Raw genomic sequence first — 24,790 nt, 5'->3', positions numbered from 1 at the left:
TGTCTCTGATTGTCTCTATTTTTTTTTTCCTTCTCTCTCCCGTACACATGTAGTCTTCTTAATTACTAGCAGAAAACAGTGCATTCTGCACACTTCACAACATCTGTTCAGGCCTTAATTAATCCAACTCTCACATGGTCTCCATAGCAACAATGCTTAACAGGCTCAGTCTCCACATTCAAAAATCTTCCTCTAAGTGAATGACTCAAAGTATGGTCCTTACCAAAATAATGTTATGTTAATGCTGGTGTCAGATATAAAGAGAATTTTACATAGAGGGTGTTTACATGGTGAAAAGACCAAGTTCTGATATCACATTCAGTATCACCATAGTAAAATCAACCACCTCAAACCAGGAATACATGTTAAGAGTAATTTTTCCAAGGTATTGTCAAAAAAAAAAAATCCCTTTATGGCACAAGAAATTCCTGTGCTATGGAAAATTAATGACTACAGTTATCTTGATGGAGCATACAGTTATTGTTTGTAGGGCAGTTAGAAGAAGCAGAAGCCTTAAAAAGAAACTTACCAGGAGGTGTGCTTCCTGAGCTCCTGGCTTTACAGAGCTTAATTAAAAACCTACTGTCCTTCACTGGCACCTGCCAACTTCTTACCCAAAGTACAGCTTGCCAGCAGCACAGAGGTGGACTGAGGCTTTCCAAGGAGGCCATGAATGCTGCCAAGCAAAATGTCAAGCACATTTCTGAGAGTCTGTTTTAGCTCTGTGGCCTATACAGATGCTCTCCTTGATATTGATTCTATTTGTATTTCTATTTGAAGCTATTATGGGCAAGACTGTAAAAATAAGCACTGACAACTACCCAGAAAACCTGCTCAGATATTATACATGGTGTTGGAGGGGGAGGGGTGGTGATGGAGTGTAAGTAAAGAAACCAAGGAAGACTAAAGCCAGGTATTTATCCCCAAATGGCATTTAAGTCCATACCCACTTCTGTCATTAAATGTTTGACTTGGGCACTAAGAAGAAGTAAACCATTTCTCAGAGTTCTAGCCCTTTCCCTTCATGGCTTCCTTTGAAGCCATGGTTTGGCAAGCAACCCAAAGCCAGCAGAGAAAAGAACTTAGACAAACTCTTATGAAGGCAGAAATGTACTTTCATAGGCAAATCAGATCTCTTCTATGCTATAAAATGGATCAATCCTCTGAGCACCTGAACAAGGACAGGATCTTCCCAAACCTTCCCCAGTGACTGGAACTCTGTGGAACCTGGGTACATAGGCCCTGGGGACAACTTATCTCCAGGATGCCTAGGGATAGAGCCAAGGAGCTTGGGGTGGGTGGTGGAGGGACTCCAGTATCATGAATTTAAAAAGGGGGGAGGTCATTGGAGGATGTGGGGGAGGGAGCTCTTCTAGGAATAAGGACCAGTTCTCTAATGTAACTATAGTAACTACTGAGATGAACAGAGAAAAGTATAATCTTATTTTCTTACCAAAATTCATTCTTTGTCCTCATGTAATTGTCTGTATTAGACTCTTGGCTGCAGTATCCAAAACCTCTGACTTTTAGGTAGACAACTAGGATTCAATTAATGGCAATGTTGGTGTTTCTCAGCCATGAAGCTTTTACAAAACTACCAAACCATGGTCCCCCTTCAAGTCACTTCACCCAAAACAATATTCAATCACCACCTCAAAATGATTGCTTTGAACTCACAAGCAAGAGGTCAGAAATGGAATGGAAATGGGATCAGAGTTCTAGCTCAAGTTCTGTCACCTCTTTGAACTTAGATTTCCAAAGACTCTTGTTCATCCTCCCATCCCTTCTTCATTCAATAAACATCATGAAGCTCTTACTCTGAGTGTAGGCATCATAGCAGGCTTTGATCCTGGATACCTCTAACAGCAAGGGAAAATGGGCTGTGGAAAAGTGAAATCACAGTTCCCCAGCTATTTTAGCTCCTCAGCATGCCCACGCTTACTGTTTTTGGACCCCTATCACCAGCATGTAACAACCACTATCACGTTTAAAGTGGTTATTCTGGGGCATTTGGTTCACTGGCCTTACTAATTCACTTAGTTCACACAACAGGACTGCAAGGCATGATTATTATAATCACCCCATTTCACAGATAAGCACACTGAGCTCAGAATCAAGGCCGCAGAACTGTACAACTCTAAGAGATTTCACTCACATTGGATTCCACAAGCACGGATCTCTATGGTACTCCCAGGCATTGTGCAACCCTGTGGTCCCAGCATAGGAGAGGTGGTGGTGGTGTCAATAAGGAGAACCTAAACCTGACTGTTATATGCTTCTATGGCTTCTCTCACATTGGGCAGAGGGACATCCATGCTTGACAGGCAGTCAGGGAAGAACATGGTGAACTCATGGTGTCAATCTGGAATATTCCTTTCATGAACCATGAACCCCCTGTACTTGATTTAATTTTTTTTTTTTCTTTTTCCATTCTCCACAAAGCCCTAAGTGGTAGATTAAGGTGAGGTGAGGTGTGGCACCATGAGAGCTGATTTAAAAAAAAAAAAAAAAAAAAAAATCAAACCAGAGGGGCTTCCAAGATGGCCAGTAGGAAAACCCTGAACATACCTGTTCCCATGGACACGGGTCCACAGCCACGCAGGCACAATTCCTTCTGCCAAAAACCTGCAGACTCGCTGAGCAGCTGCTTCGTGCGGCAAACTAGGAAAGCGCCACACTGATCCAGTCAGGAGAGGCTGAGAGGCGGTCTCGCCAAAATCCCCAATCCGCACGTGGCAGTACGCAAGTGGGAAAAAAACGAAGCCCAGACTGTCTCCCTGAGGAGGGAGGGGTTTGCACCCCACAACAGGCGCCCCAACTTTGGAGACCTGCACCGGAGAGAGAAGCTCCAAGAATGCCTCGCTTGAAAAGCTACAGGGCTCGGTGCCCCATGAGAGAAAGGCTGCAGTTAGTCAGCGCCCGCTCCTAAAGGGCTGCATGCGCATGCGCATGCGCACGCGCACGTGCAGGCGCCTGGAAGGCACGAGGAGGAAGACTTTCCCTCTGAGATTCATTGGCTTATCTTCCAGCACCGGCGGGGTGGGACGGGGCTGGGAGCGGGTCTGGTGAGATCCTCTCTAGGCATGCACGTGCTGATGCTGGCAGCACTTTTGTTCGCGGCGCCATTTCGTTTTTCCTCAGAGCCTGCAGTCTTCTCCCCCAGTTGGCAGGAGCAAGGCCTGGGCACCCCCTCTCCTGCTCCACAGCATATGTATCTCCGCGAGGGGCGCTCTTGCACAAATCTGGTGCCCCCCAGGGTTTCACAGCTGCCACCCAGGGCACACCCCCTTGATCACCCATCTCGGGAGGCGAGGGCACTTGCGTCCCTGGGTCCCACCAGTATGTAACATTCGGATACACTTCTTGACAGGCTGCCACCGCCTCAAAGCACCGCACGCACCTAAGGCTGAAACCTAGCAGTCTTTCGGAGAAAGGGGCCTGTTGGCTTGCTCCTCGGGCCTAAGCGCCGGGCTACAGATGGGACCTGGAGTGAGGTTCCTATATAGGTGTTCTCACGGAATTTAGGCCAGGGGATGCCATCTTGGCAATTTCCCTCTGCCTCCCTGCAGCTTGCAGGTACTTCCCCAAAAAAGAGCTGAGGCACTGGTCTCAAACCCTGATTTTCCCTACTATCACCTGGTCTAGTGGCCAACAGGAGTACTTTGTTCCACAGGATTATGAATATCTGACTACTTTAACAGCTGCTGTCTGAGGGTCTGGCCTCCAGTCGGCCTGAATCTAGGTGCTGAGATCCCTCTTTGGGGTGCTGAAAGGTTTGTGCACACCCTTACCTACCTTCCAGACTGGGAGAGATGGCTGTTCATCTAATTCATAGAAATCAACTCAGAGAGCCCAGCAAAATGAGGAAACAGAGGAATATGTTCCAAATAAAAGAACAAGAAAAAACCTCAGGCGGGGGGTGCTTAATGAAAGAGTTAAGAAAATACAGAAGAGCCATGTGAGTCTCCCACCCGCAAAACCCTTCCCTCTAGTTAACTCTGCTTTGACTCATGCACATCAGTTTATCCCACAGAAGCACCCTGAGGCATCCTTCTCGACCCCTCTGTCTCAATAAACATCTTCAAGTGGTCCTATGGTCCCCTTTACTCCTGGTTTCTTGTGGCTTGGGATTTAGTAGGTAGACATCCACTTGGGCAAAACCCAATTGTTCCTGTGGTAGAGGTGAGAGTAGAAGGGTGAGCCAATGACAAGGAGGCACATCCTCCATAACCTGGCTTTCTGCGGAATACCATCAGTTAGCAAGGTGAGAGAGAGAAACTTCCAGGTTTCCTCACAACTTTTATAAGAGTGTTTGAAAGAGGGGAAGACAGATGGATGTTCTCCCTTGGACAACTTAATCCGGAGGGGAGGAACTTTTTTTGCTGTACCGCCAAGCATGTGATCTGGTGTCTTTCTCGGCTTTTATCCCGTGTCTCTGGACTTTTGCTTGGGTTGCCCTCCTTGCTCACACTATCTGACCTCTCTGTGACCTGCTACCTATCCTTCAAGCCTCAGGCATCTTCTACTTTCGGACAACTCCACATATTCCTGGCCCCCAACATGCTTTTCTTATGAACTCCCATAGCAACCTGTACTTCTTCCTATCCGTTGAGTTTGTTTCTCCAATAACTTGCAGGCTAATTCTTTTTTGTTTTGCTCCTAGCAGATTGTTTGGCCTTTAGCAGCCAGTCCACTGGCTACTGAGTAAATGCACTGAATGAAGATTTTGAGATGCAAGTGAGTCGAAAGCTGACCTTAGGAAACCTCAGTCCAGCCTTATAATTAGCCACCTGCAGGCATTCAACTTCTCTCTTCACGGTTTCTGGCCGTGCAGGCATGATCCACCTGAGGACTGGCACCAAGCTTAGCAATTATTAAAAGATTATTTAATGATTTAATAATAGCTAGCATATATTGACAACTATGCCCCAGGCTCAGTTTTAAGCATGTTGCATAGATTAATCATTCACGTCTCACAGTTCAGTAAGGTAACCATCCCTCTTCAGTAGGTGAAGACAAGGAGACAGAGAGAAGTGAAGTGACACAACAAAGACACACAGCAAGCGGGAGATCTAGCTCTAAACACCAAGTTCTCTGCTGCTGAGTCTCTCACTGAAAAAGGCAGAGAAAGCTGAACACTAAGAACCTCAGGTTGGTTCTGAGTTTGAAAAGTAGTCCGAAGTCACGGGTAGGAATACACACTCCTTTTTACTCCTTTATCTGTCATCGCAAGATTAAGTCACACTCACCTTTTCCACCTTACATAACTCTACACGCCATCATAGCATACACACATGACCACGACCGTCTCAGCAGCCAGTGTTTTTGCCCTTCTCTGAATGAACAGGGTTCCAGTTGTGAGCAGACTGAAGAGAGGTACAGTACCCCCTGCAATGTGGCAGTCCTGATGGAGCTCAGGGTAGCCTGGGCCGGAAGGGAGGGGGCACAACAATCCTGAAGCCTGCAAAGGGCAGAGCAAAAGCGTTGCTCTTCTTTCCAGGACCCATCTCTAAAGGCAGGAGGAATGTTTCCCTGAAACTCTTCAGTTGGTGGGAAAAGTAGATCCTTTAGAGGAAACTTATTTATGATGTTGGGAAAATAGGGTGGTGTTCTCCTAGGATTGGTGAATTTCTGTTGGAGCCACAGAGTGAGATCCCTATTGAGATGTAAGCCCAGTGCACAGTGAGGACCAGGTGAAAAGGAAGAAGTTATCAAGAAAGCTTTTCAACTTAGCTTCAGGTAAAAAGCCATTATCTTAAATAAGGCAGTTACCAAGAGAAACCTATGACTGTAGGTAAGTCACAAGATGTTAAGGCTTCCCCAGGGTAGCTTCACGAAGACCCAAGGTTTGCAGGCCTTGAAAACCAACTGAGCACAAGTATTTTTAAAAAACTGTGTGAGGATTCTGAATATCTATTCATATTTTCACATATGGATATTTCTATATCTAATGTCAGGGGGAAAGGGAGGATATTTACAGTTATGAGAATAAGGATTTAGACTGAAATATTAGTATGGTCTTATTCAAGGGATACAGGGTTCTGGACTAAGCTTTGTTGGAGCTTTTCTCTTTAGATGCCTTTAGGAATGGAAGATGCATCTCATAATTTAGGAGTTCAGCTTGGAGGTGAAGTGATTGACTAAAATTTTAATAAGCTATATTCATTCTCAAATATTAGTCTCTTAATTTGTTATTATTATTGTGACCAAAATGGCCAGAAGCAGCAGGACTCAGGAATACCCCCAACAAAGGCTCTTTTTAAAACTACAATTTGACTTGCTCTGGGAAAATAGAAAGTGGGGATTCAACTGGCCAAACAATGGAATCTGGGTGAAATTTCTTCCCTTCCTATCACAGCCCCCTCCTGGTAAGTGTTGCAGTTCTGGGTGACCTTAGTACTCCTTGATCTTCGCATTTAGTAACAGGAGATAGTGTTTGTGTGTGAAACGTCTATTTTACTAGGGTCTTACACAGTGTTCAAATTTCAAAGTAAAATAGTGAGGTGAAAGATTTTTGACACAGACCAAAACATATACAATTATTTCTGAAGAACAAACTGAAAGCATTTCCTGGTTTATTTTCTTACAAGAGACCTATATTACTCTGAAGGTATGCTTTCCCTTGGGAGAAAGCACATACAATCAGTAAGCTTCACCCAGAAAGTGTTTTTTGTCCTTAAAGAACTGCAGGGCAGAGGTCCTCCTAGCAAGTAGTAGTTGTTCTAGCTCCCTGCACCTGTGGAGACAGGGCCCCCTCTGAGAGACCAGGGCACTAATGAAGCCTCACTATTTACATCAAAATGGACTGATTGGGGCTCTGCCTCTGGGCTGTGGTGAAGGATGATGTTCAACTGTGGCTTGAAAGCCAACCAGCATTAGGACCAAGAAATTGAGGCTGCTATGCACGTGGCCCAGGTTCTAAGAGTCCAGATTGTGTCCGTAGCAGAGTGGTTGCCCAGTTGGAACAGGTGCCCAGACAAGACTCATTGGTTGCATGGTGACAACAACAGATCACCCCCAGGGAGTGAGCCCTGTGACTTCCCAAAGAGAAGCTAGCATGTAAAAAATGAGCCAAGAAAAGGCCCTTCCTACATCCTCCTCTGCCTTTTGGGGTCCTGATGCCACTCTCCCTAATTACCTGCTGTGGTTGAGAAAGTTTGCCCATCAAGATTATCACTCTTTCCATCCAGACTGCTTCCTCTAGATCTTAAAAAATGCATTCCAAAACCAGATGATCCAGTAGAAAATGCAATATGGAATTTTACTCTAGAGTCCTAACAACTTTGAAAATATTTTTGCTTATTCAAGTGAATTTCTCCTCCAGAACTCTGAAATTCAGTGTGATAAGGTAAGGATTATACAAACAGAACTGTGTTCAATAATTTAATTGGACTCATGCCCCAAAAAATGAACTTGCAGGAAATATTAAATATTACTCTTAAAGCAATTTGGACACAATCACATGAAAATCAGGAAAAGAAAAAAAAATCTCCACACAATGCCAGGGTTTGGTTTTGTCTGGAAAAATTATGACAACACAATTAGAGGTAAACAATATTTTCTTCAGCTCCATCTCCAGTTCCCCCATCTTGTCTGGTCAGTGTCTGTAGATTTAGCTTTGCTTCTGCCATAAACGTCTGCAGCTGAGAGCCAGGTGGATTGGAGTCATGGGGGGTTGGGAACTCAGTCTGAGAGTTGTCCAAATCTGCAAAAGACAGACAACTCAGGTCAGGAGAATCAGCTTGAGGCCTGCAAAGCTGGGGAAGCTAGGACTCAGAGCTCTCTCAAAACCTAGGAAATACAGGGCCCCTACAATCAGCCACAGACATAACCATTGAGTCCAATGAGAAGGGAACAAAATGTAATTAAATCGAAGGATTAAATCAATATATCATTAAGATGTGATTGGCTCTGTGTACAGATGTCTCCTATGGCTAAAAATAACCTTTACAAAATAATCCCAGTGAAGTGTCAAAAGGACTTACCACCATTTGTGGGCAGGTAAAACATTGCTACTGCTGAAAAAGGGGCCCACTGACTTTTAAAAACAGGTTCAAAGTCTTAGGAATAGAGTATACACTGGAATAGAGTATACACTCTAGCTACGGGCAGTGAACTAAAGGCATCTGCACAGCACCTTAACTCAGAATATCTCAAAGTCAAGGACTGACCTCAAGACTCATATGATAGAGCTGGGATTGTACTGATGTGGGCAAGGGGCAGGAAGAATAGAGTTGAAGTCTTCACCATTATGCAAATCTGTTGAGACTATACAAATCACTTAGCAAGAGTAGCCAGGTTCCTAGGGAAAACTGTTCCAATATCAACTATGACTGGCTACTGCTGCTGCTGCTGCTGCTGCTTTTTTCTTACCTAGCAACAGCAGGGCATACTCTATTCTCCCTTTTTTCTGGTAATACCCTATAATATATGGTTTAAGGGACAATGAAAGAGTTTCCTATTTGAAGAAAAGAAATGTTCTTGCTGCAAACTATTTTCTTTTCCCTCCTTCTGTTGACCACCCTTCCTGAGGCTCAGCTCTATGGCAAAATTACGAACAACTGGCTTCAGTCAGAGCAAAAATCCAGGGGAGAAAGATGTATATGGCTAGAGTCCACCTGCTCCTTGGTCAGTCATTAATCAGAAGTCATTACAATCATTGCCACATTTTATCCAAGGACTCTATTATTTAGGTGAATACACATAACTGGTAGCATTCTAATGACAAAAAAAAAAAAAAAAAAAAACTTGTAACTTCTGTATTTAGCTATTACAGAAGGCAGGGATCAAGGCCTGGCAGGAATGAGGACTAAAATGTCCTCACATGGCTCCATCTTCAGGCATGTGATGCCCTTTGCTACATCTTCTTTCATCACTTCTCCCAGTAAGAGGCAGGGCCACTGGTTGAAGGTCAGCCAGAGCACAGAAAGCAAACACGAGTAACCTGGCGGAGCTGACTCGTGCCTCTGAAGCGGACCAGGGCCCCAGGGGGAGGAGAGGGCAGAAGGAGGTAAGGCTGTACCCCACAGTTCTGCCCACAGCTCCAAATGCCAGTGGGGCACAAAGAATAAAATTTATTCACCTTTGGGTGACTTGATTTTATTAACCCTGATTCCAAATCCTATACTTTAAGAGCTAGGAACTCACTAACTACTGAAAATATAACTACTTCACAAAGATGCCTCTAACTACACGCTTGTGCCCAGAAAATGAGCATTCTCTGCCTTTCTGGGCACAAGAACCATTCTGGGCCTTTTACTGTCCTCACTCTTTAAGCCTCAAAATGTTGTAACCCACATTTTACAGCTTGGGAAACTGAGGCCCAGGCTACTTCAGTTCTTTGCCCAACACCATGCAACTAAGATCTAATCTAGATTTGAACTCAGAGGTCACTGTCATTTGCTCAGCTAATCACAATTCTCACGATTCCCATTTCTCATGGTCATGAAAAGGGCTTGACCATCTTGGCTAAATTAAGAGACCTTGAATGTTTAATACTTCATCCTCCCTAAGTACTACATTTTGAAGAGTCACTTAGCAAAAACAAAATTAAGAAAGACATCCTAAGCTCCTAAAAACAGGCACAACAATTATTATAAAATTTGCAAGCCTCCTGTATTTAATAGGGTAAATATGAACCACCACCCCCAGCAATGATTTCTTTCTGAGAGTAAGACAGATGAATCTAAAATGCCCTCTGTGCTATTTTATCATATTTGGAGACAAAGTATGCCTGTCTGTGGTCACAACAGACGTTCATGCTTTCAATTGCTTTCCCCAGCCATTGAATGAATAAAGCCATTTAACCTCTAACAACAAATATTCTGTTTTAGTACTTGTGTTTCGTATTACACAACCCAAAACACACACACTCACAGCTCAAAACTTCCATAGCAGAGGCTGGAAGATTGGAGCACAGTTCATGTAAGCCATTCCAGTGCTGCCTACTAGCCAACAGAAGGTCCAGCCAGCTACAAAAAATACCACATGGAGAATGAACAACCATCCATTGAATGAGGTGGTTGAGAGGTGATTGGTGACAAATGCGGGCATGCCAGGCACAGTGGAAGCCCTTAATCCATGTACATTTGCTTCCTCTGGGGGTGTAAAAGATGTAGTAGAGAACCCAAAATAATAGTGAGTCTGGATCAGGCAAGTCATCTTAATGGTTTCAAGGGAAGGCATGCTCAAAAAGAGCCAAAGAACCAAGTGTATATCAGAATTCTCTTTTTTTTTTTTAAAGATTTTTTAAGATTTTATTTATTTGACACAGAAAGAGAGCACAAACAGGGGGAGCAGCAGACAGAGGGAGAAGGAGAAACAGGTTCCCTGCTGAGCAGACAGTCCAATGTGGGTCTTGATCCCAGGACCCTGAGATCATGACCTGTGCTGAAGGCAGACAGTTAACGAACTGAGCCACCCAGACGCCCCCAGAATTTTTATCATCTCGAGTTAAGCTGTAGGTTCTAGTTCAGGAAGATACAACAAAGAATAAATGGGGTGTGTGTGTGTGTGGGGGGGGGTTAATCTCCTGTGCATAGGGGATTACAGAGATTTAATGAAAACTTTTTCAGATAAGAATAAAAATACAGAAGAACATCTCTAGGTGAGAAACAGCTTTCTGGAACCTAAAGTGACAGACTCGTGTTGCTATCCCAGATGGATGAATGGTGGTTGTTGTGGCTGTTTATCACCTGAAGGGGAACTCAATTTTCTTCTCTGTGTTCTTCCTTAGTTTCCATCTTAACTATTTAGGCAAGGCCAGACAATCTTCTTTGAAATTAGAAACTGTTCCATGACTTCTGATTTTATTATTCCATTTCAACCCTGAAAGAACTCCAGCACAGCAACTGTATACTTCTCAAGGTCAGCCACCTTTTTCCACACTTTTTACTCCAGAGAATATGATCATTATAGGGAACCCTAAACTGAAAAAAACATTTGTTAAAATAAAACCTCACTAAGAAGACAGAATTCTTGAAGAATAAAAATCATCCAATTTTGTGATCAAAATCCCTATGAATTGCTGAACATAAAGAATACCTCATTTTTTTTAAATAAGCAAAGAAATAGTAACTTAACAGAAACATAACTTCATCAGCCATAAAGCAAATGCTATTATAATGAAACAAAACTTCAAACTACAAGGAAACTTTCAATCTAGTGTCACAATACAAATTTCCCTCTTACTTGACCTAAATGATACAATTTTATCTTTGCCATTCTTCTGGAAACTAAACAGAAGGAACATTGCTACCCTTAAAATAAAGACAAATAAGCTGAAACACATAGAAAACTCCAAGACCTGGCTAACCCAAGGGAAGAGATAAAGTCTTGGTGCAGAGCTTCCTACCTTTTTTTCATACCCTACAAACTCCATCCTTAAGAAGAAATTTTCTTAGATCCACTGTGGGGTCTAAGTCAGTCTGCTAATGAAGTTTTTAAAAATTCTAAGTCTCCACGTTTTGACTGGTACTATTCCTTTTCTCCTGTGAGGTGAGGTTAAGAAGCACCCAGGCAATCAAGGGACATGCACAGCACCATGCAAGGAGAGACACAGGCCAGACTGTTGCCTGAATTTCCCTATTTTCAGTCCTCAGATGTAACCTGTTGATTGGCATTTGCATATATCATTTTCGCAATTTGCTCACCTGCTGTTGGAATTTTAGACTATCAAGGAAGAGAATCTGGGGAGTAGGATAACTTGCAAAAATAGAAATCAGCTCCTGAAAAGGTGACACTAGCAAGAAGCAAAACCAGCCTTCCTTCCATCGGCTCATCACCATTGTAATTATTCTGCACCAACTGGATAATTGGTTTAAGACCAGACTATAAACTCAAGGTGTACAGTGCAACTGTGTGCCATATTAAAAATGAATGAAGGGCCCCCTAAGCTGAGAGTTGAATGTACTCTGTAAACCACAAGGTAAAATATAACCTTGGGCAAGTCATTTCTCCTCTTTGGGCTTCCGTTCATGAAGGATTTAACTGAAATCATTCTGACCTCTTGAACTTGTCTACTGAGAATTTATAGATCAGTGTTTTGGCTTAGTGATTCACCAAGTAATAATCTCAGGGAGCAACAAATGAATGTATTTTTTAACTGCTTTATACTCAAGAAATGCAAATTTATTACCTTAAGTTGCATCTAAGAAATGTTTTTAAGGTAATTTCCAGACATATGCCCCACCCTTCTTCCTTCATTCATCATAACAACCTATCTGAGGCCACATAGAGTCCTCAAAGGAACGTATTGGAAAGCTACCTAATGAGAAGATAATGTCCACAGTCAAAACCTGCATGTGATCTTCCCTTCAATGAACAGCAAACTTAAGAGTAACTTGTCATGAAGAAAATGTTTGTGGCAAGTCAACAAGGGTCTATCATTTAGATGTAATGTAATTAATGTAATATTTGCCTTTTCTGGATTTTCTGAATGGAAAGGCACTTTAAATCATGATAAATTTGAAGCTTTATTTAAATTTTAAAGCACCAGTGTAACTCTCATCGTAAGTATCAACTGTGGAGGTCTAGACTTTAACTCAACAGTATGGCCAATGGCCAGGCACCAGCCCCAGTGCTACAAAAAGCACATTGAACCTGCTGTTGAGATCATAGATGATGACTTGCTTGGCCCTCTGTGTCTCATCCCATCCCATTCTCCCAAACAAAACTCACAAAATAGAGCTTCATATCTTCTGAGTCTTGGCTCTGTTCTTGTTTATTTTAATGAAGTGTTCTGACTTGTGCTTCTTATTAGTATAACCTTTGTGCCTGTTCCTAAAATCAAAATTCACACTTTCCTAGAATAACTCCACCTCAAAAAATTTTTGATTCATGTTCCAAGTCTGCAAAATAAGTTGTATTCCCTACTTAATGACTGATTCATGCTTATACTGTGAAACATTTAAAAAATAGTTTCCTGATGGCATTACTGGCAATCACTATTTTTTCTCAGGATCCTTAATGCAAAGCATTTTTCTTCTAATGGAAAACACTTACTGTACAGAGATTGAGGTATCTTCAGAGCAAAGGAAAATTGGTCTATGTCACTAATTTTGCCAGACTCCACTTTCCATAGTGAGCCACAAACGGGACGTGAGCCTCTGGCATGAAAACAAACCCTGAGTTGGTATCTGAAGCCAATGATCTCAATTATTGTCATGATTCCTTTACTACTCCTCATGTACCAATACTGCATCTGAACTCAAATAACAGTGCTCTGGGGGGACTGTGCATGTGTGGGGTGCAGGAAGAAATTTGTAACATATAAAACCAAACTGCTGTCTTTTAAATTGTGACTGTTACAGCTGGACTTTATTTTCTTATCAGTAATTAACATACTTGGAATCATCTGTGAGTTACATAGGTGGCACTGACAAGAAACAAAGCAACTGGAGCCATTGATACAATGAATATTAACACAAGACATGTTTCAATACACCAAGCCGGTTATCCGAACTTTGCCTTGCTCTCACTCTCCTTTCTCCCCAGAAGGTGGCAACGGTAAGGACTCCTCTGACTTTCACATTAGCAAGCCTCCCAGGAGGAATGGGGCAAGTGCTACTACCTCCCCCTCTTTAGGAGGCATTTCAAAGTGTTTCTCTAAATAAGATACTAATAGGTATTAATGATGAAAGAATCCAGTGGTCAGGTAAGTCGATGCAACTCTGGGTAAATCGAGTTTATTTAGAGTTTTCTTAGAATGTTAACAGGCTCTGAGAGGGGAAAAGAGGAAGTGGCATCCCCCAAACCCAAGGAGACTTCTCTCACGGGGTGCTTGGCAGTGCTGTGTTCCATGTGACTAACTTGGGAAATGGTACAGTAGAGAGAGATAAATATATTATAGCCCAAGAAAAAGACAATCAATGACCAAGATGCCAGAATAAATCAGGGGCAGGAAGGTGAAAATAAGTGAGGTTTTCCAAATTTGGAAACTCTTAACCCTGTATATTGTGTCCGACGGTGGACCCGGGCAATCATCGTCAATGGCTGCTCAAGTTAACAGGAGAAAGGCAGATGGGGAACCTTATAATGAATGGATCAAGGTGACAATATCTGAACCCACAGATCAATTTAATATCATAAAGAGAAACATATGGTAAGCCTCATGATAGGATGCAAGAGGAAATGTACATTATGTACAGTATAGGAAATCTACTATACTATCTTTATGTGTCAGAAAAGCTTCTATCTAGTCAAATATCAAATACCTATTCCCAACTATGCAGTTTACAGGAAATACAGGAGCAGAAGAATAGGTTAAGTGACACTACAGAAAAGCTATCAGCAAAATTCAGAAGGTAGGACATTAAAAAAATTTTTTTTCTGGAAAAAATGTCTTTTCAACAAATAAAACAACTTAGTCTTTTCAAAAATTGTAAGACTTTTTTTAAAAAAGAGGCAGAGAAACTTTAGATTAAAAGAGATTTGAGGGGTACCTGGGTGGCTCAGAGGGTTAAAGCCTCTGCCTTCGGCTCAGGTCATGATCTCAGCGTTCTGGGATCGAGCCCCGCATCGGGCTCTCTGCTCTGTGGGGAGCCTGCTTCTCCCTCTCCCTCTGCCTGCCTCTCTGCCTACTTGTGATCTCTGTCTGTCAAATAAATAAATAAAATCTTTAAAAAAAGAGAGAGAGAGAGATTTGAGGGATATACAACCAAATGCAATGTGTGAAATTATTTGGATCCCAATTCAAACAAACCAAGGAGAAAAAACTGAGACAGGAGAAATTCAAGTACTGACACTATGATTTTGAGTCAAAACTGTTGGAATTTTTTAGGTGTAATTATGATATTGTGGTGATGTTTAAAAAAAACACTCCTTGTCTTTTAAAGAAAGAGACTAAAGTATTTTAAGATGAAATCATAGGATGTCTTGGATCTCTCATGATAACATGAGACAGAGAAAAGAGCACTGATGAACCAAGATTGGCTTGACTGTGTGTTGGTGATCATTAAAGCTGAGAATTCATTAGACAACTCGACTTTTGTGTACATTTGAAATGTCCCATGATACTTTTTTTTTAAAAGAAGACTTTATTTATTTATTTATTTGACAGAGAGAGTGAGAGGGGGAGCACAAGCAGGGGGAGTGGGAGAGGGAGAAGCAGGCTTCCTGTTGAGCATGGAGCCCAATGCAGGACTTGATCCCAGGCCCCTGGGATCATGACCTGAGCTGAAACAGACCCTCAACTGACTGAGCCACCCAGGAGCTCCCCATGACACATTTTTAAAAGTCCATAGCTTTACATATACATGGACTATAAAATTATAAAACGTTCTCTGTTATTCCAACAAGTGTAGCTTCTGTACATCTGATATAAATGGAACACTGTGGCAATAAATTAGAATCCTCCTCTGGATGTGGAGTGTGTTTTGATCAATTTTAATGCAACTGTATGACAAGTTATTGGCAAGTATGTGTATTTAGGTTTACAACTATTTAGAAAGATATACAATTTATATGAATCTATTCCATAAAATAGATGAGGTTCATTTGAGTTTATAGCTACTCATAAAAAGTGATACAGATTCAAGCATGGTCCTTTGCTTTTGCCTAGAAAATCTTACACTTCCTAAGTGAACTATAATTCAGAATAGATCTTTTATACCCTGGATGTATTTGTGGATGGCAACAAATTGACCAGTTTCTCTTGGAATTTAGATTTCTATTCTTTAGCCTTTGAGTTTACCTAAAACTAAAAAGTACATTTAAGAAATAGAAAGTAGGGGCGCCTGGGTGGCTCAGTGGGTTAAAGCCTCTGCCTTTGGCTCAGGTCATGATCCCAGGGTTCTGGGATAGAGCCCTGCATTGGCTTTCTGCTCAGCAGAGAGCCTGCTTCCTCTTCTCTCTCTGCCTGCCTCTCTGCCTACCTGTGATCTCTGTCTGTCAAATAAGTAAATAAAATCTTTAAAAAAATTTAAAAAAAGAAATAGAAAGCAAATGCATCTAGGATATTAATATCAAAGTATTATATATATATATATATATATAATGCACTATATATATTTTGACAATATATACTTATATATTGTCAAAGGAATTAGTTAATATATGATTCAAAAATTTTATCTACTTAGAGTCCTGAGAATCATCACTTTGGAATTCTTATGTGTAGAAAGTAGTTTAAAATTTCATTTAGTCTAGGGTGCCTGGGTGGCTCAGTTGGTTAAGCCTCTGCCTTCAGCTCAGGTCATGATCCCAGGGTCCTGGGATGGAGTCCCATATCAGGCTCTTTGCTCAGCAAGGAGTGTTCTTCTCCCTCTCCTTCTGCCTCTCCCACCTGCTCATACTCTCTTTCTCTCAAATAAATAAAATCTTTAAAAAAAAAATTTCATTTAGTCTAATCCTTGTCTTCTGAGCAGAATCAAACCAAGTGTTTAGTCAAGGTAGAAGTGCATTATAGGGCTCCTCTTTTTCTGCCAACAATATTATTTGACCTTGAGCCAAAAACATTCAATTGTTATACCAATCCACAATGGTAGGTATATTGTGGAATAGGAGAGGGAGAGCCTAATACAAATAAAGACACAACTCTAAGCTGAAAACAGAACTCTAGAATACAGGACGGGGTGGGGGGCAGTGCACCTGGGTGACAGTTAAGCACCCAACTCTTGTTTTCAGCTCAGGTCACGATCTCAAGGTTGTGAGATTGAGCCTTGTGTCGGGCTCCATGCTCAGAACAGAGTCTGCCTCACATTCTCTCTCCCTCTTCCCCTCCCACTCATTCTCTCTCTCTAAAATAAATAAATCTTAAGGGGGGGAAAAAAAACCCTCATGTACCCAGAAGGCTGAAGAAAACTTCCAAAAACCATACTTATCTTCATAAAACTATTGAAAAGACATTCAACTACAAGACAAAAACACAACTCCATAAACTAACAACTATAAGAGAACAAATTTCTTGAAATTAAGAATATGCTGGCTGATTAAGAAAAAAAAAATCAAGAGCACCTGGGTGGCTCAGTCGGTTGAGCCTCCAACTCTTGGTTTCAACTGGGGTCATGAGCTCAGGGTAATGGCATCAGGCCCTACATTATGCTCTGTTTGAAGTCTCTCCCTCTGTCCCTCTCCCTATTCACTCTCACACTCTCTAATAAATCCTTTAAAAAAAAATAATGGACTAGTAGGAGGTTAAGGACAAGAAAATCTCCCAGAAAGTAGAACAAAAACATGAAAAACTGGAAATAGAAAAAGCAAAAAATCAGAGGACCCAAGAGGTCCCACTTATAACCAGAAATAGTTCTAATAAGATAATAATGAATGGAAGCAGATTTTAAGGAAAGTTTTCCAGAACTGAAGGAAATATCTCTAGATTGCAAGATCCTAATGAAAAACCAGTAAAAGTGGCTTTAACAAAAGACCATACTAAGACATATAATACAATTCATCCAAGAAGGGATAAAAAGAGAATTCTAAAGGTTTCCAAAATTAAGAACAGGTCACAAAAGATTAGAAATAAGACTTCTCAATCACAGCAACCCAGAGAAGTAGAACAATCCTTCAAAACTCTGAAAGAGAATAATTTTCCACCTAGAATTCTTTTTTTTTTTTTTTTAAAGATTTTATTTATTTACTTGAGAGAGAGACAGTGAGAGAGAGCATGAGCGAGGAGAAGGTCAGAGAGCGAAGCAGACTCCCCATGAGCCGGGAGCCCGATGTGGGACTCGATCCCGGGACTCCGGGATCATGACCTGAGCCGAAGGCAGTCGTCCAACCAACTGAGCCACCCAGGCGTCCCTCCACCTAGAATTCTAAGCTTAGATATCTTACAAAACCCAAGTACAAAAGTAACAAAAAAAAAAAAAAAAAAAGGATAAAAAAGACCTTTCAAACTAGTTAATTGGGGAAAATGTGCTTTCAGGACAACTTCTTTTGGAAAGTTTGGAGGTTAGCTCCAGCAATTAAAGGAATAGGTCATAAAAGATAAAAAATGTGACTGAGAACATAGATCCATCACAGGAGGGATATGAACAGTGCTCCAGGTAACACCTGCATAGCAGTCCTGGACCAACAAGGACATATTGCAGCAGGCAGACAGAGGATCCTAGAAGGGAAATTTCAAGGAAATTTGAAATAAAGCTTATAGATACTGGATGTGTTGAGTATGTATGTATAAACTAATATTGGTCAGTTACAGAGAGGTGTCAGAAATTTGGAGGAAGACATAGTGGAAGGAAGGAAAAAATAAGCGGATGAAAAAGCCAGATGGTTAAAGACTCAAAAAGATAGAACAGAATACTCAAAACCAACATTATTTTAAGTAGCTTCTACACTAGGTTGATTTTTCTCCATCTTGAAAGAGCTCAGCTCTCACAAATGTCCTCTTCCAATCTTAACGTATCCATATATAACTGTAAATATGATTTCTCAGAAAACTGTTTCTCAACGTACAAAACATACTGAACCCATTTGAAAAGAATAAATATGCCTTATGTGCATAAATAAGACTAAACACTTGAAATTCCAAAATCTGCTGTGAGGAAAAACACCTTTATAGTCAATTCACCAAAGAGGAAACCCAAAAAGCAAATAAATACAAAAAGATAGTAAGGGACGGCTGCGTGGCTCAGTGGATTAAACCTCTGTCTTAGGCTCAGGTCACAATCACAGGGTCCTGGGATCGAGCCCCGCATGAGGCTCTCTACCAGCAGGGAGCCTGCTTCCCCTCTCTCTCTCTGCCTGGCTCTCTGCCTACTTGTGATCTCTCTCTCTCTCTGTCAAATAAATAAATAAAATCTTAAAAAAGAAAAAGATGGTAAATCTCACTAGTAATTAGGTAAATCTCACTAGTAATTAGGGAAAATTGAAAAAATGTGAGTTACCATTTCATACCCATGACATTGGCAAAATTTAAAAGCCTAACAATATGAGTGTTGGGGAAGTTCTGGAAACCTGAAACTCACATATATTGCTGAGAATTATATAACTTTAGAGAGAAAACAGTGATACCCAGCAAAACCAAAGATATCCTGACCACTTTTAGGTGTTACCATGTAAATAAACTCTCATTGATTTGACAAAGAGAATGGATAAAAGGATGTTTACTGAGAGTCATTTGCAAGAGGAAAAAATTGAAACATCCTAACTGTTTATTAGTAGGGTAATGAACACACTGGTGTTTATTCCTGTAAGGGAATAGCATACAGCAGTTAAAATTAACTACCTGAGCTACATATATGAATATGCACATTTAGTGAAAAAAAAAAAAGGTTGCAAAAAGGCATACACATTATGTATTTATATAGAAAAATAAAAACAAAAAATAGAAGTTATTTATGCACACATGTATGTAGTAATAGCGTAAGAACATACTAAATCAAGAATATGCACCAATTATATGATATTGGTTAGCTCTAAATAGGAAAAAAAGGAAAACTAAGAAGCAACATTGTATCTAACATTCTAAAAAACAGGCAAAGATATCTGAAGCAAAATGGCAACAGGTTAACATTGGCTAAATGCATTTTTTCTATAAGTCTGAAATTTTTTAATAATTAAAACTTTTAATAAAAAATACATTAAAATACACAGCAACCAATTATAATATGTAGTTTTTAATTTGGATTCTGAGTCAACAAAAAGAAACTAGGAAAAGTATACACACACACACACACACACACACACACGAGAGAGAAACAATTAGGGATTTAAATAGTGACCATATGTTGATACTATGGAAGTTTTGTTCATTTTCCCCTTGATGTGATAATAGTTTTAAAAGGGAGGCTTGTCTTTTACGGATATATACTGAAATATTATGGATCAATAAACGTTGACCCATGATTTTTAGATACTGCTTCCAAATAATACTGGGTGTGCTGGGAGTTCAGCTGCTGGATGAAACACGACTGGCCATATATTCTTAAGTTTTTCAAGTCGGGTAACAGTCACTGTGTGGTTGTCATACTCCTGTTTAATTATGTACATGTTTGAAATTGTCTACAATACATTCAAACAGACAAAAAATGTCAAGCTCAATGTTTAAATCAAAATTAAGATATGCAAATTCCAGAGTCCCTATTAAGAAATAGGAACAACTGTTTAAGAGTGCACTGAATTAAATGACATGTAGGTCTCCAGCTCAGGGACACAGCACTATTTTCACGGCTCTGAAGTCCTCTAAAAGATATAAAGACCATGGATTCCTACGTACCCCATGCCAATTAGACTGACTTTCTGGAAACTGTCTGCTTCATGACCCTACCCATACTGAAAGAGTTATGCCTCTCATTTTGCTGAGAGAAGTGAATTCATTTTTCTGCCAGGTGAATAATGCAGGAACTAGACTTAGGAATTTTAATGCTGCATTTACTTCTTCCTGACTCCGTTGAGGGAAAGCATCTGTTAAAATTCTTGAGCATACAAGATCCAGTGTTTCTTATTAAAACAGAAGAAGACAAGCAATTAAATACATCCAAGCTAACTAGTTTTAACTATTTCTTAATATTATTACTGGACTTCAAAAAACACTGGTATCCAATTCTTTAAAGGTCTAAAAATGAGGTGGGTTGTTTTTTTTTTTAACAACTACAGAATTATGCAATGTCAAACAACTTACATGCCTTTTCTGTTCTGAGAAATTGGTATTTACAGGTTTCATAAAAACATAAAATTTTTTCCTTTTAGAAATGAGAAACATTATTTTTGTAATTCTATTTGTTTAAAATAACTTTTGCCAACAAACCAACCTCCAAAATATATTTTCCAACTGCAACTTTGAGTTCATGCCATTCAAAAAAGATAATTTTAAAACATATTGAATATATATAGAAAAAATATAGAAAGAGTAATATATATAGAAAAATATAATATAGAGAAATACATAGAGATAAAAATAATATATAGAAAAAAATGTTTTGTTCAATACAGATTTTCACACCCTTGGCATTCTTTTCACATTTGTTTGTTACCAGGGTAAAGATAACTATATTACATTACTAGAAATTAAACTTAAATATTTTTAGAAATTATACAGTGAGAAAAGAAGGCAGTTTGCAGAACAGAGACAAAATAAGGATTTTACCAAAACAGCAATCAAAAAAAAAAAAAAAAAAAACATATGTGTCAGAGGATTAACTGCTCTATTCATTGGAGCCATCTTCCTCCAAAGAAAATTAGTTTTTAATTGTCTTAGGAATACTAATGTCATATGAAGCTACTCTACCTGTTAATATTTGTGCTTGCTGGAGCCTAAAGAAAGCTAATTTCCCTAAGTGTGCATTATATCCTCCTCCTCCGGATAGAACTCTCTCTTTTCTAAACAACTCTTTGAAAGAAGGAGCCAAAGCATTACCATACAAGTTCTCGTTAGTGGAATCAGCCACCAAGAGCAAGGATCATGAAGAGTAGCCTCAGCTACTCCCTTAGTGACCAGCAGCCCTCATTCCTTCCAGATAACCAGGGCCACTAAGCACACCATCCTGACAAAGCCTGTTAGCACATAGTTGGAAGATACAGACACAGAGAACTATAATAAAGGCAAGACATCCTGCTCAGTGGCTGATGAATACAGCCCACAGCTGAACACCACTTCCCAGACCCACCAGAGAGTGAGCTTCCAGGCTTGGTGGCCAGGACAACTTTGGAGAGGACACAACGTCTTCACCGAACCCTGAAGTCTGACCAGGATGTCAACAGAGAGCAATGGCCTTGCATGGAGGTATTCCAGGTGGAATTTGCAACACTTGCAAAGGGGAGAAAATGCTATCAAAAAGGACAGTTGTCAAGTTTGGCTGAACTCTGAATCTATGCTGGTGAATCCAGGCAGGGGGAGGAGCTTGAAAGAGTAGCCTACAGAGGGCCTTACCTGGAAGTGTCAGTTCTTACTTGAGGAGTGAGCGTGGCAGCTACAGTGATCCGGACCTTTGTATGGTTGCCCATCAGTCTCCACACTTGGCTTTACCTGCACATACTGGGCCCCTGCAATGACACTGTATTCCCCTGGGTGTGCCTACCTGGACTGAAACCACATTTAAGTCAATCAAGTTTCCATTCCTCTGATAGACATTCATTGTTTGTCAATTAGTAGAGAGGGTGTTGGAATGAAAACTGATTTGAGGGGCACCTGAGTGGCTCAGTCAGTTCAGCGTCTGCCTTCAGCTCATGTCATGATCTCAAGCTCCTGGGATTGAACCCTGCACTGGGCTTCCTACTCAGCAGGGAGTCTGCTTCTCTTTTTCCCTCTACCTCTACCCCTCCCCACTGCTTGTGCTCTCTCTCTTAAATAAATAAATAAAATCTTAAAAAAAAAAAAAAAAAAGGAATGAAAACCAGTTTGAACTTCCTATCCATTTGTTCTTCACTCAGCAAGTACTCAGTGCTTAGTGGGTTCTCTGCAATGGGCTGGCCATGAGGGAAACCAAGGTGACCAAGACCTTGACTCAGCACCCAGGAAGCCTACAGTATGTATAATCGCCATGAAAACTTTCACTTTCTTAGAAGTTAAACAGGTATCTCTTCTAGAAACAATTCTACTCCTAGGTATTTATACAACTGGAATGAGAACATAATTCCCAAAAAGAAACTTTGTAGAGGAATGTTCACAGCAGCTTTATTCACAGTAGCCAAAAATGAGAAATAAGCCAGGCGTCCATCAACAGAAGACTAGGGAACTGTGGTAAATTCATCAATGCAAGATGAGTTGGTAGTAAAGGGGGACCAACTACAGATTCAAGCAATCCCATGGGTGTGTCTCAGAAACCTGTGAGTGAAAAAAGCCAAACACAAGTAAGGTTCATAGTGTCTGATTCCATTCCATTCTAGAATAAGCAAATTAATCTATGATGTGGAAAGTGGCGGAGTAATTGCTTCTGGGGGGTAGGGGTTGATTGGAAAGGAGTAGAAGGAAGCTTTCTGGAGTTACAGAAATATTCTGTGCCTTGATATTCTTTTCACCAAGTAGACTGAAGGGAGTTAACATGTGACCATTTCACTGTATTATGAATTATAACTCAAACAAAACTTCCTAGAGTCTAAACATTGTAGAAAGGAACAAAAGGGTGTATTGGACACATAGGATTACACAAGAGAGATCCCTAACCCAGACAAAGGGCATCTGGAAAGGCATCTAGAAGTAAGTGACCCTGGAGCTCAGGCTTGAAAGATGAGTCAGAGTTAACCAGGATGCCATTTACAATGACGTGGATGGAACTAGAGGGTATTATGCTGAGCGAAATAAGTCAATCAGAGAAAGACAACTATCATATGATCTCCCTGATATGTGGAATTTGAGAAACCAAGGCAGAAGATCATAGGGGAAGGGAGAGAAAAATTGAAACAAGATGAAACCAGAGAGGGAAACAAATCACAAGGACTCAATCTCAGGAGTTGAGGGTTGCTGGGGGAGCAGGGGACAAGGATAGCATGGCTGGGTTATGGACATTGAAGATATTCCTAACAAAGGAAGTAGATGTACAAAAGGGGTGGGGGTGGGTGCCAGGGTGTCACAGGGAAAACTTCCAACAGCTGGACCACACGGTGAGAAGGGCCCAGACCTGGCCTCCAGAACCAAACACAAAACCTCCTGTGCTTCGTCAGGGAGGACTCCCCCTCAGCACATGGCACCTTTGAAAAGACCCAAGGAAGTGAACCCAGAACATCTCTAAGAAGACTGGACACACAAATCCTTATCCACAGGTCCAAACGCTGACCTGGGGGCTAAACAAAGCTCTATCTTAAATTCACATTGGATTTGGTTTTCAAAAGACAACCCAGCTGGTTAATCATGTTGGGATCTGTCATGTGGATTTCAACCATTCAGAAGGGAGAAAAAAATGTGTTTGAAGGGTGTGCCACAGGCAATGAATGTATTTCAACATCCACTTATATCACGTGTTTACTCCACTGTATTTAAAGGAACAGTAGCCCCACAAGACACCGAGCTGGACAGGAGGAGGATACTGTGGTTAAATACAAAAATTTGGGAAGGGTCACTTTCAGATACACATGAGCACAACTCAAGCTGTGAAAAAGCTGGGTAACTGCAAACCCAGCATTTCCCAATATTGTTGTTGTGAGACCTGTCCATCATGGAACACCTAGTGGCAGCCGGTATAGTTGTGGAACATGTTCTGAGACGGGCCTTATTAGGTATAGCCCAAATGAAGTGCAAGACTTTCGGGCCACTGGAGCCAGCGCCCAGAAGCGGTCCAGCGGCTCAAGTCTTCAAATGCACTTCCTCGTGATTTATAGCTTTCTTAACACCAGGTCTAGTAACAAGTGATGATTCTGTCTATGGAGTATCTCCAAAGTTCCAACTATTTTAGTCTTTGTCTTATGTAATCATCTTACCACCTCCAAAGCGGATACTATCAGAAGTCCGATTTTATATGCAAGGAAGCAAATGCACCAAGTCATCTGAAATACGTGCTTAAAATTTCATAGGTAATAAATGAGAGAGCTGGAATATGAAATGAGGCATAATTTCCAACCATTCTATCTTAAGCACCGTGCCAGCCAGCCATCTCCACTGTACAAGATTAACCCATCCTCTGTGCCTTCATCCATTCATGTAGTCATACATTCAAATTCCTCACTTAACAATGAAGTGCTGATGAAGTCATGTCAAGGTCATTACACTGGAAAATATATTTTAGTCTATGTTGGTTGAAACTTGGTTTTGGAGATGAGAGAAGGTGGATTCTTTATCTTCTCATTTTTGAGTATCAGGAGAATACCCTGTCACCTACTTTTATCCTAGGAATGTATCTGGTATTGGCCATTCTGGCCAAAAATGGTATTGCCAAGCAGGTTTCAACCCTAGTAGCTTTTCTGCATCAGGTTTGATTCA

General features: G+C 40.8%; 1 protein-coding gene and 1 long non-coding RNA gene across 8 annotated transcripts in view; both read right to left on the bottom strand.

Moving 5' to 3' along the window:
* Positions 1–7,370: 7,370 nt before the first annotated feature.
* ARHGEF28 (Rho guanine nucleotide exchange factor 28) overlaps positions 7,371–24,790 on the bottom strand; it is a 321,385-nt gene continuing 303,965 nt past the window's right edge. For 6 of the 7 annotated variants that reach the window (XM_059175234.1, XM_059175237.1, XM_059175236.1 and 3 more), the window contains one exon: positions 7,371–7,705. In XM_059175234.1, coding sequence (XP_059031217.1) covers positions 7,542–7,705 — 164 coding nt within the window. In that variant the 3' untranslated portion in view covers positions 7,371–7,541. The remainder of the gene's footprint in view (positions 7,706–24,790) is intronic. The other variant, XR_009354003.1, reaches the window with a different exon arrangement.
* LOC131832349 (uncharacterized) lies at positions 11,098–23,379 on the bottom strand. The gene is made up of 2 exons (XR_009354004.1): positions 17,746–23,379; positions 11,098–17,532 (listed from the first exon to the last, which is right to left on the bottom strand). It is a non-coding gene; the product is annotated as an uncharacterized LOC131832349 (long non-coding RNA).

This window comes from Mustela lutreola, chromosome 5 (assembly GCF_030435805.1).
Source record: "Mustela lutreola isolate mMusLut2 chromosome 5, mMusLut2.pri, whole genome shotgun sequence".
NCBI classification, from domain to species: domain Eukaryota; kingdom Metazoa; phylum Chordata; class Mammalia; order Carnivora; family Mustelidae; genus Mustela; species Mustela lutreola.
Note: the sequence above shows the minus strand (reverse complement) of the source record. Positions and strands in the feature narration are given on the sequence as shown.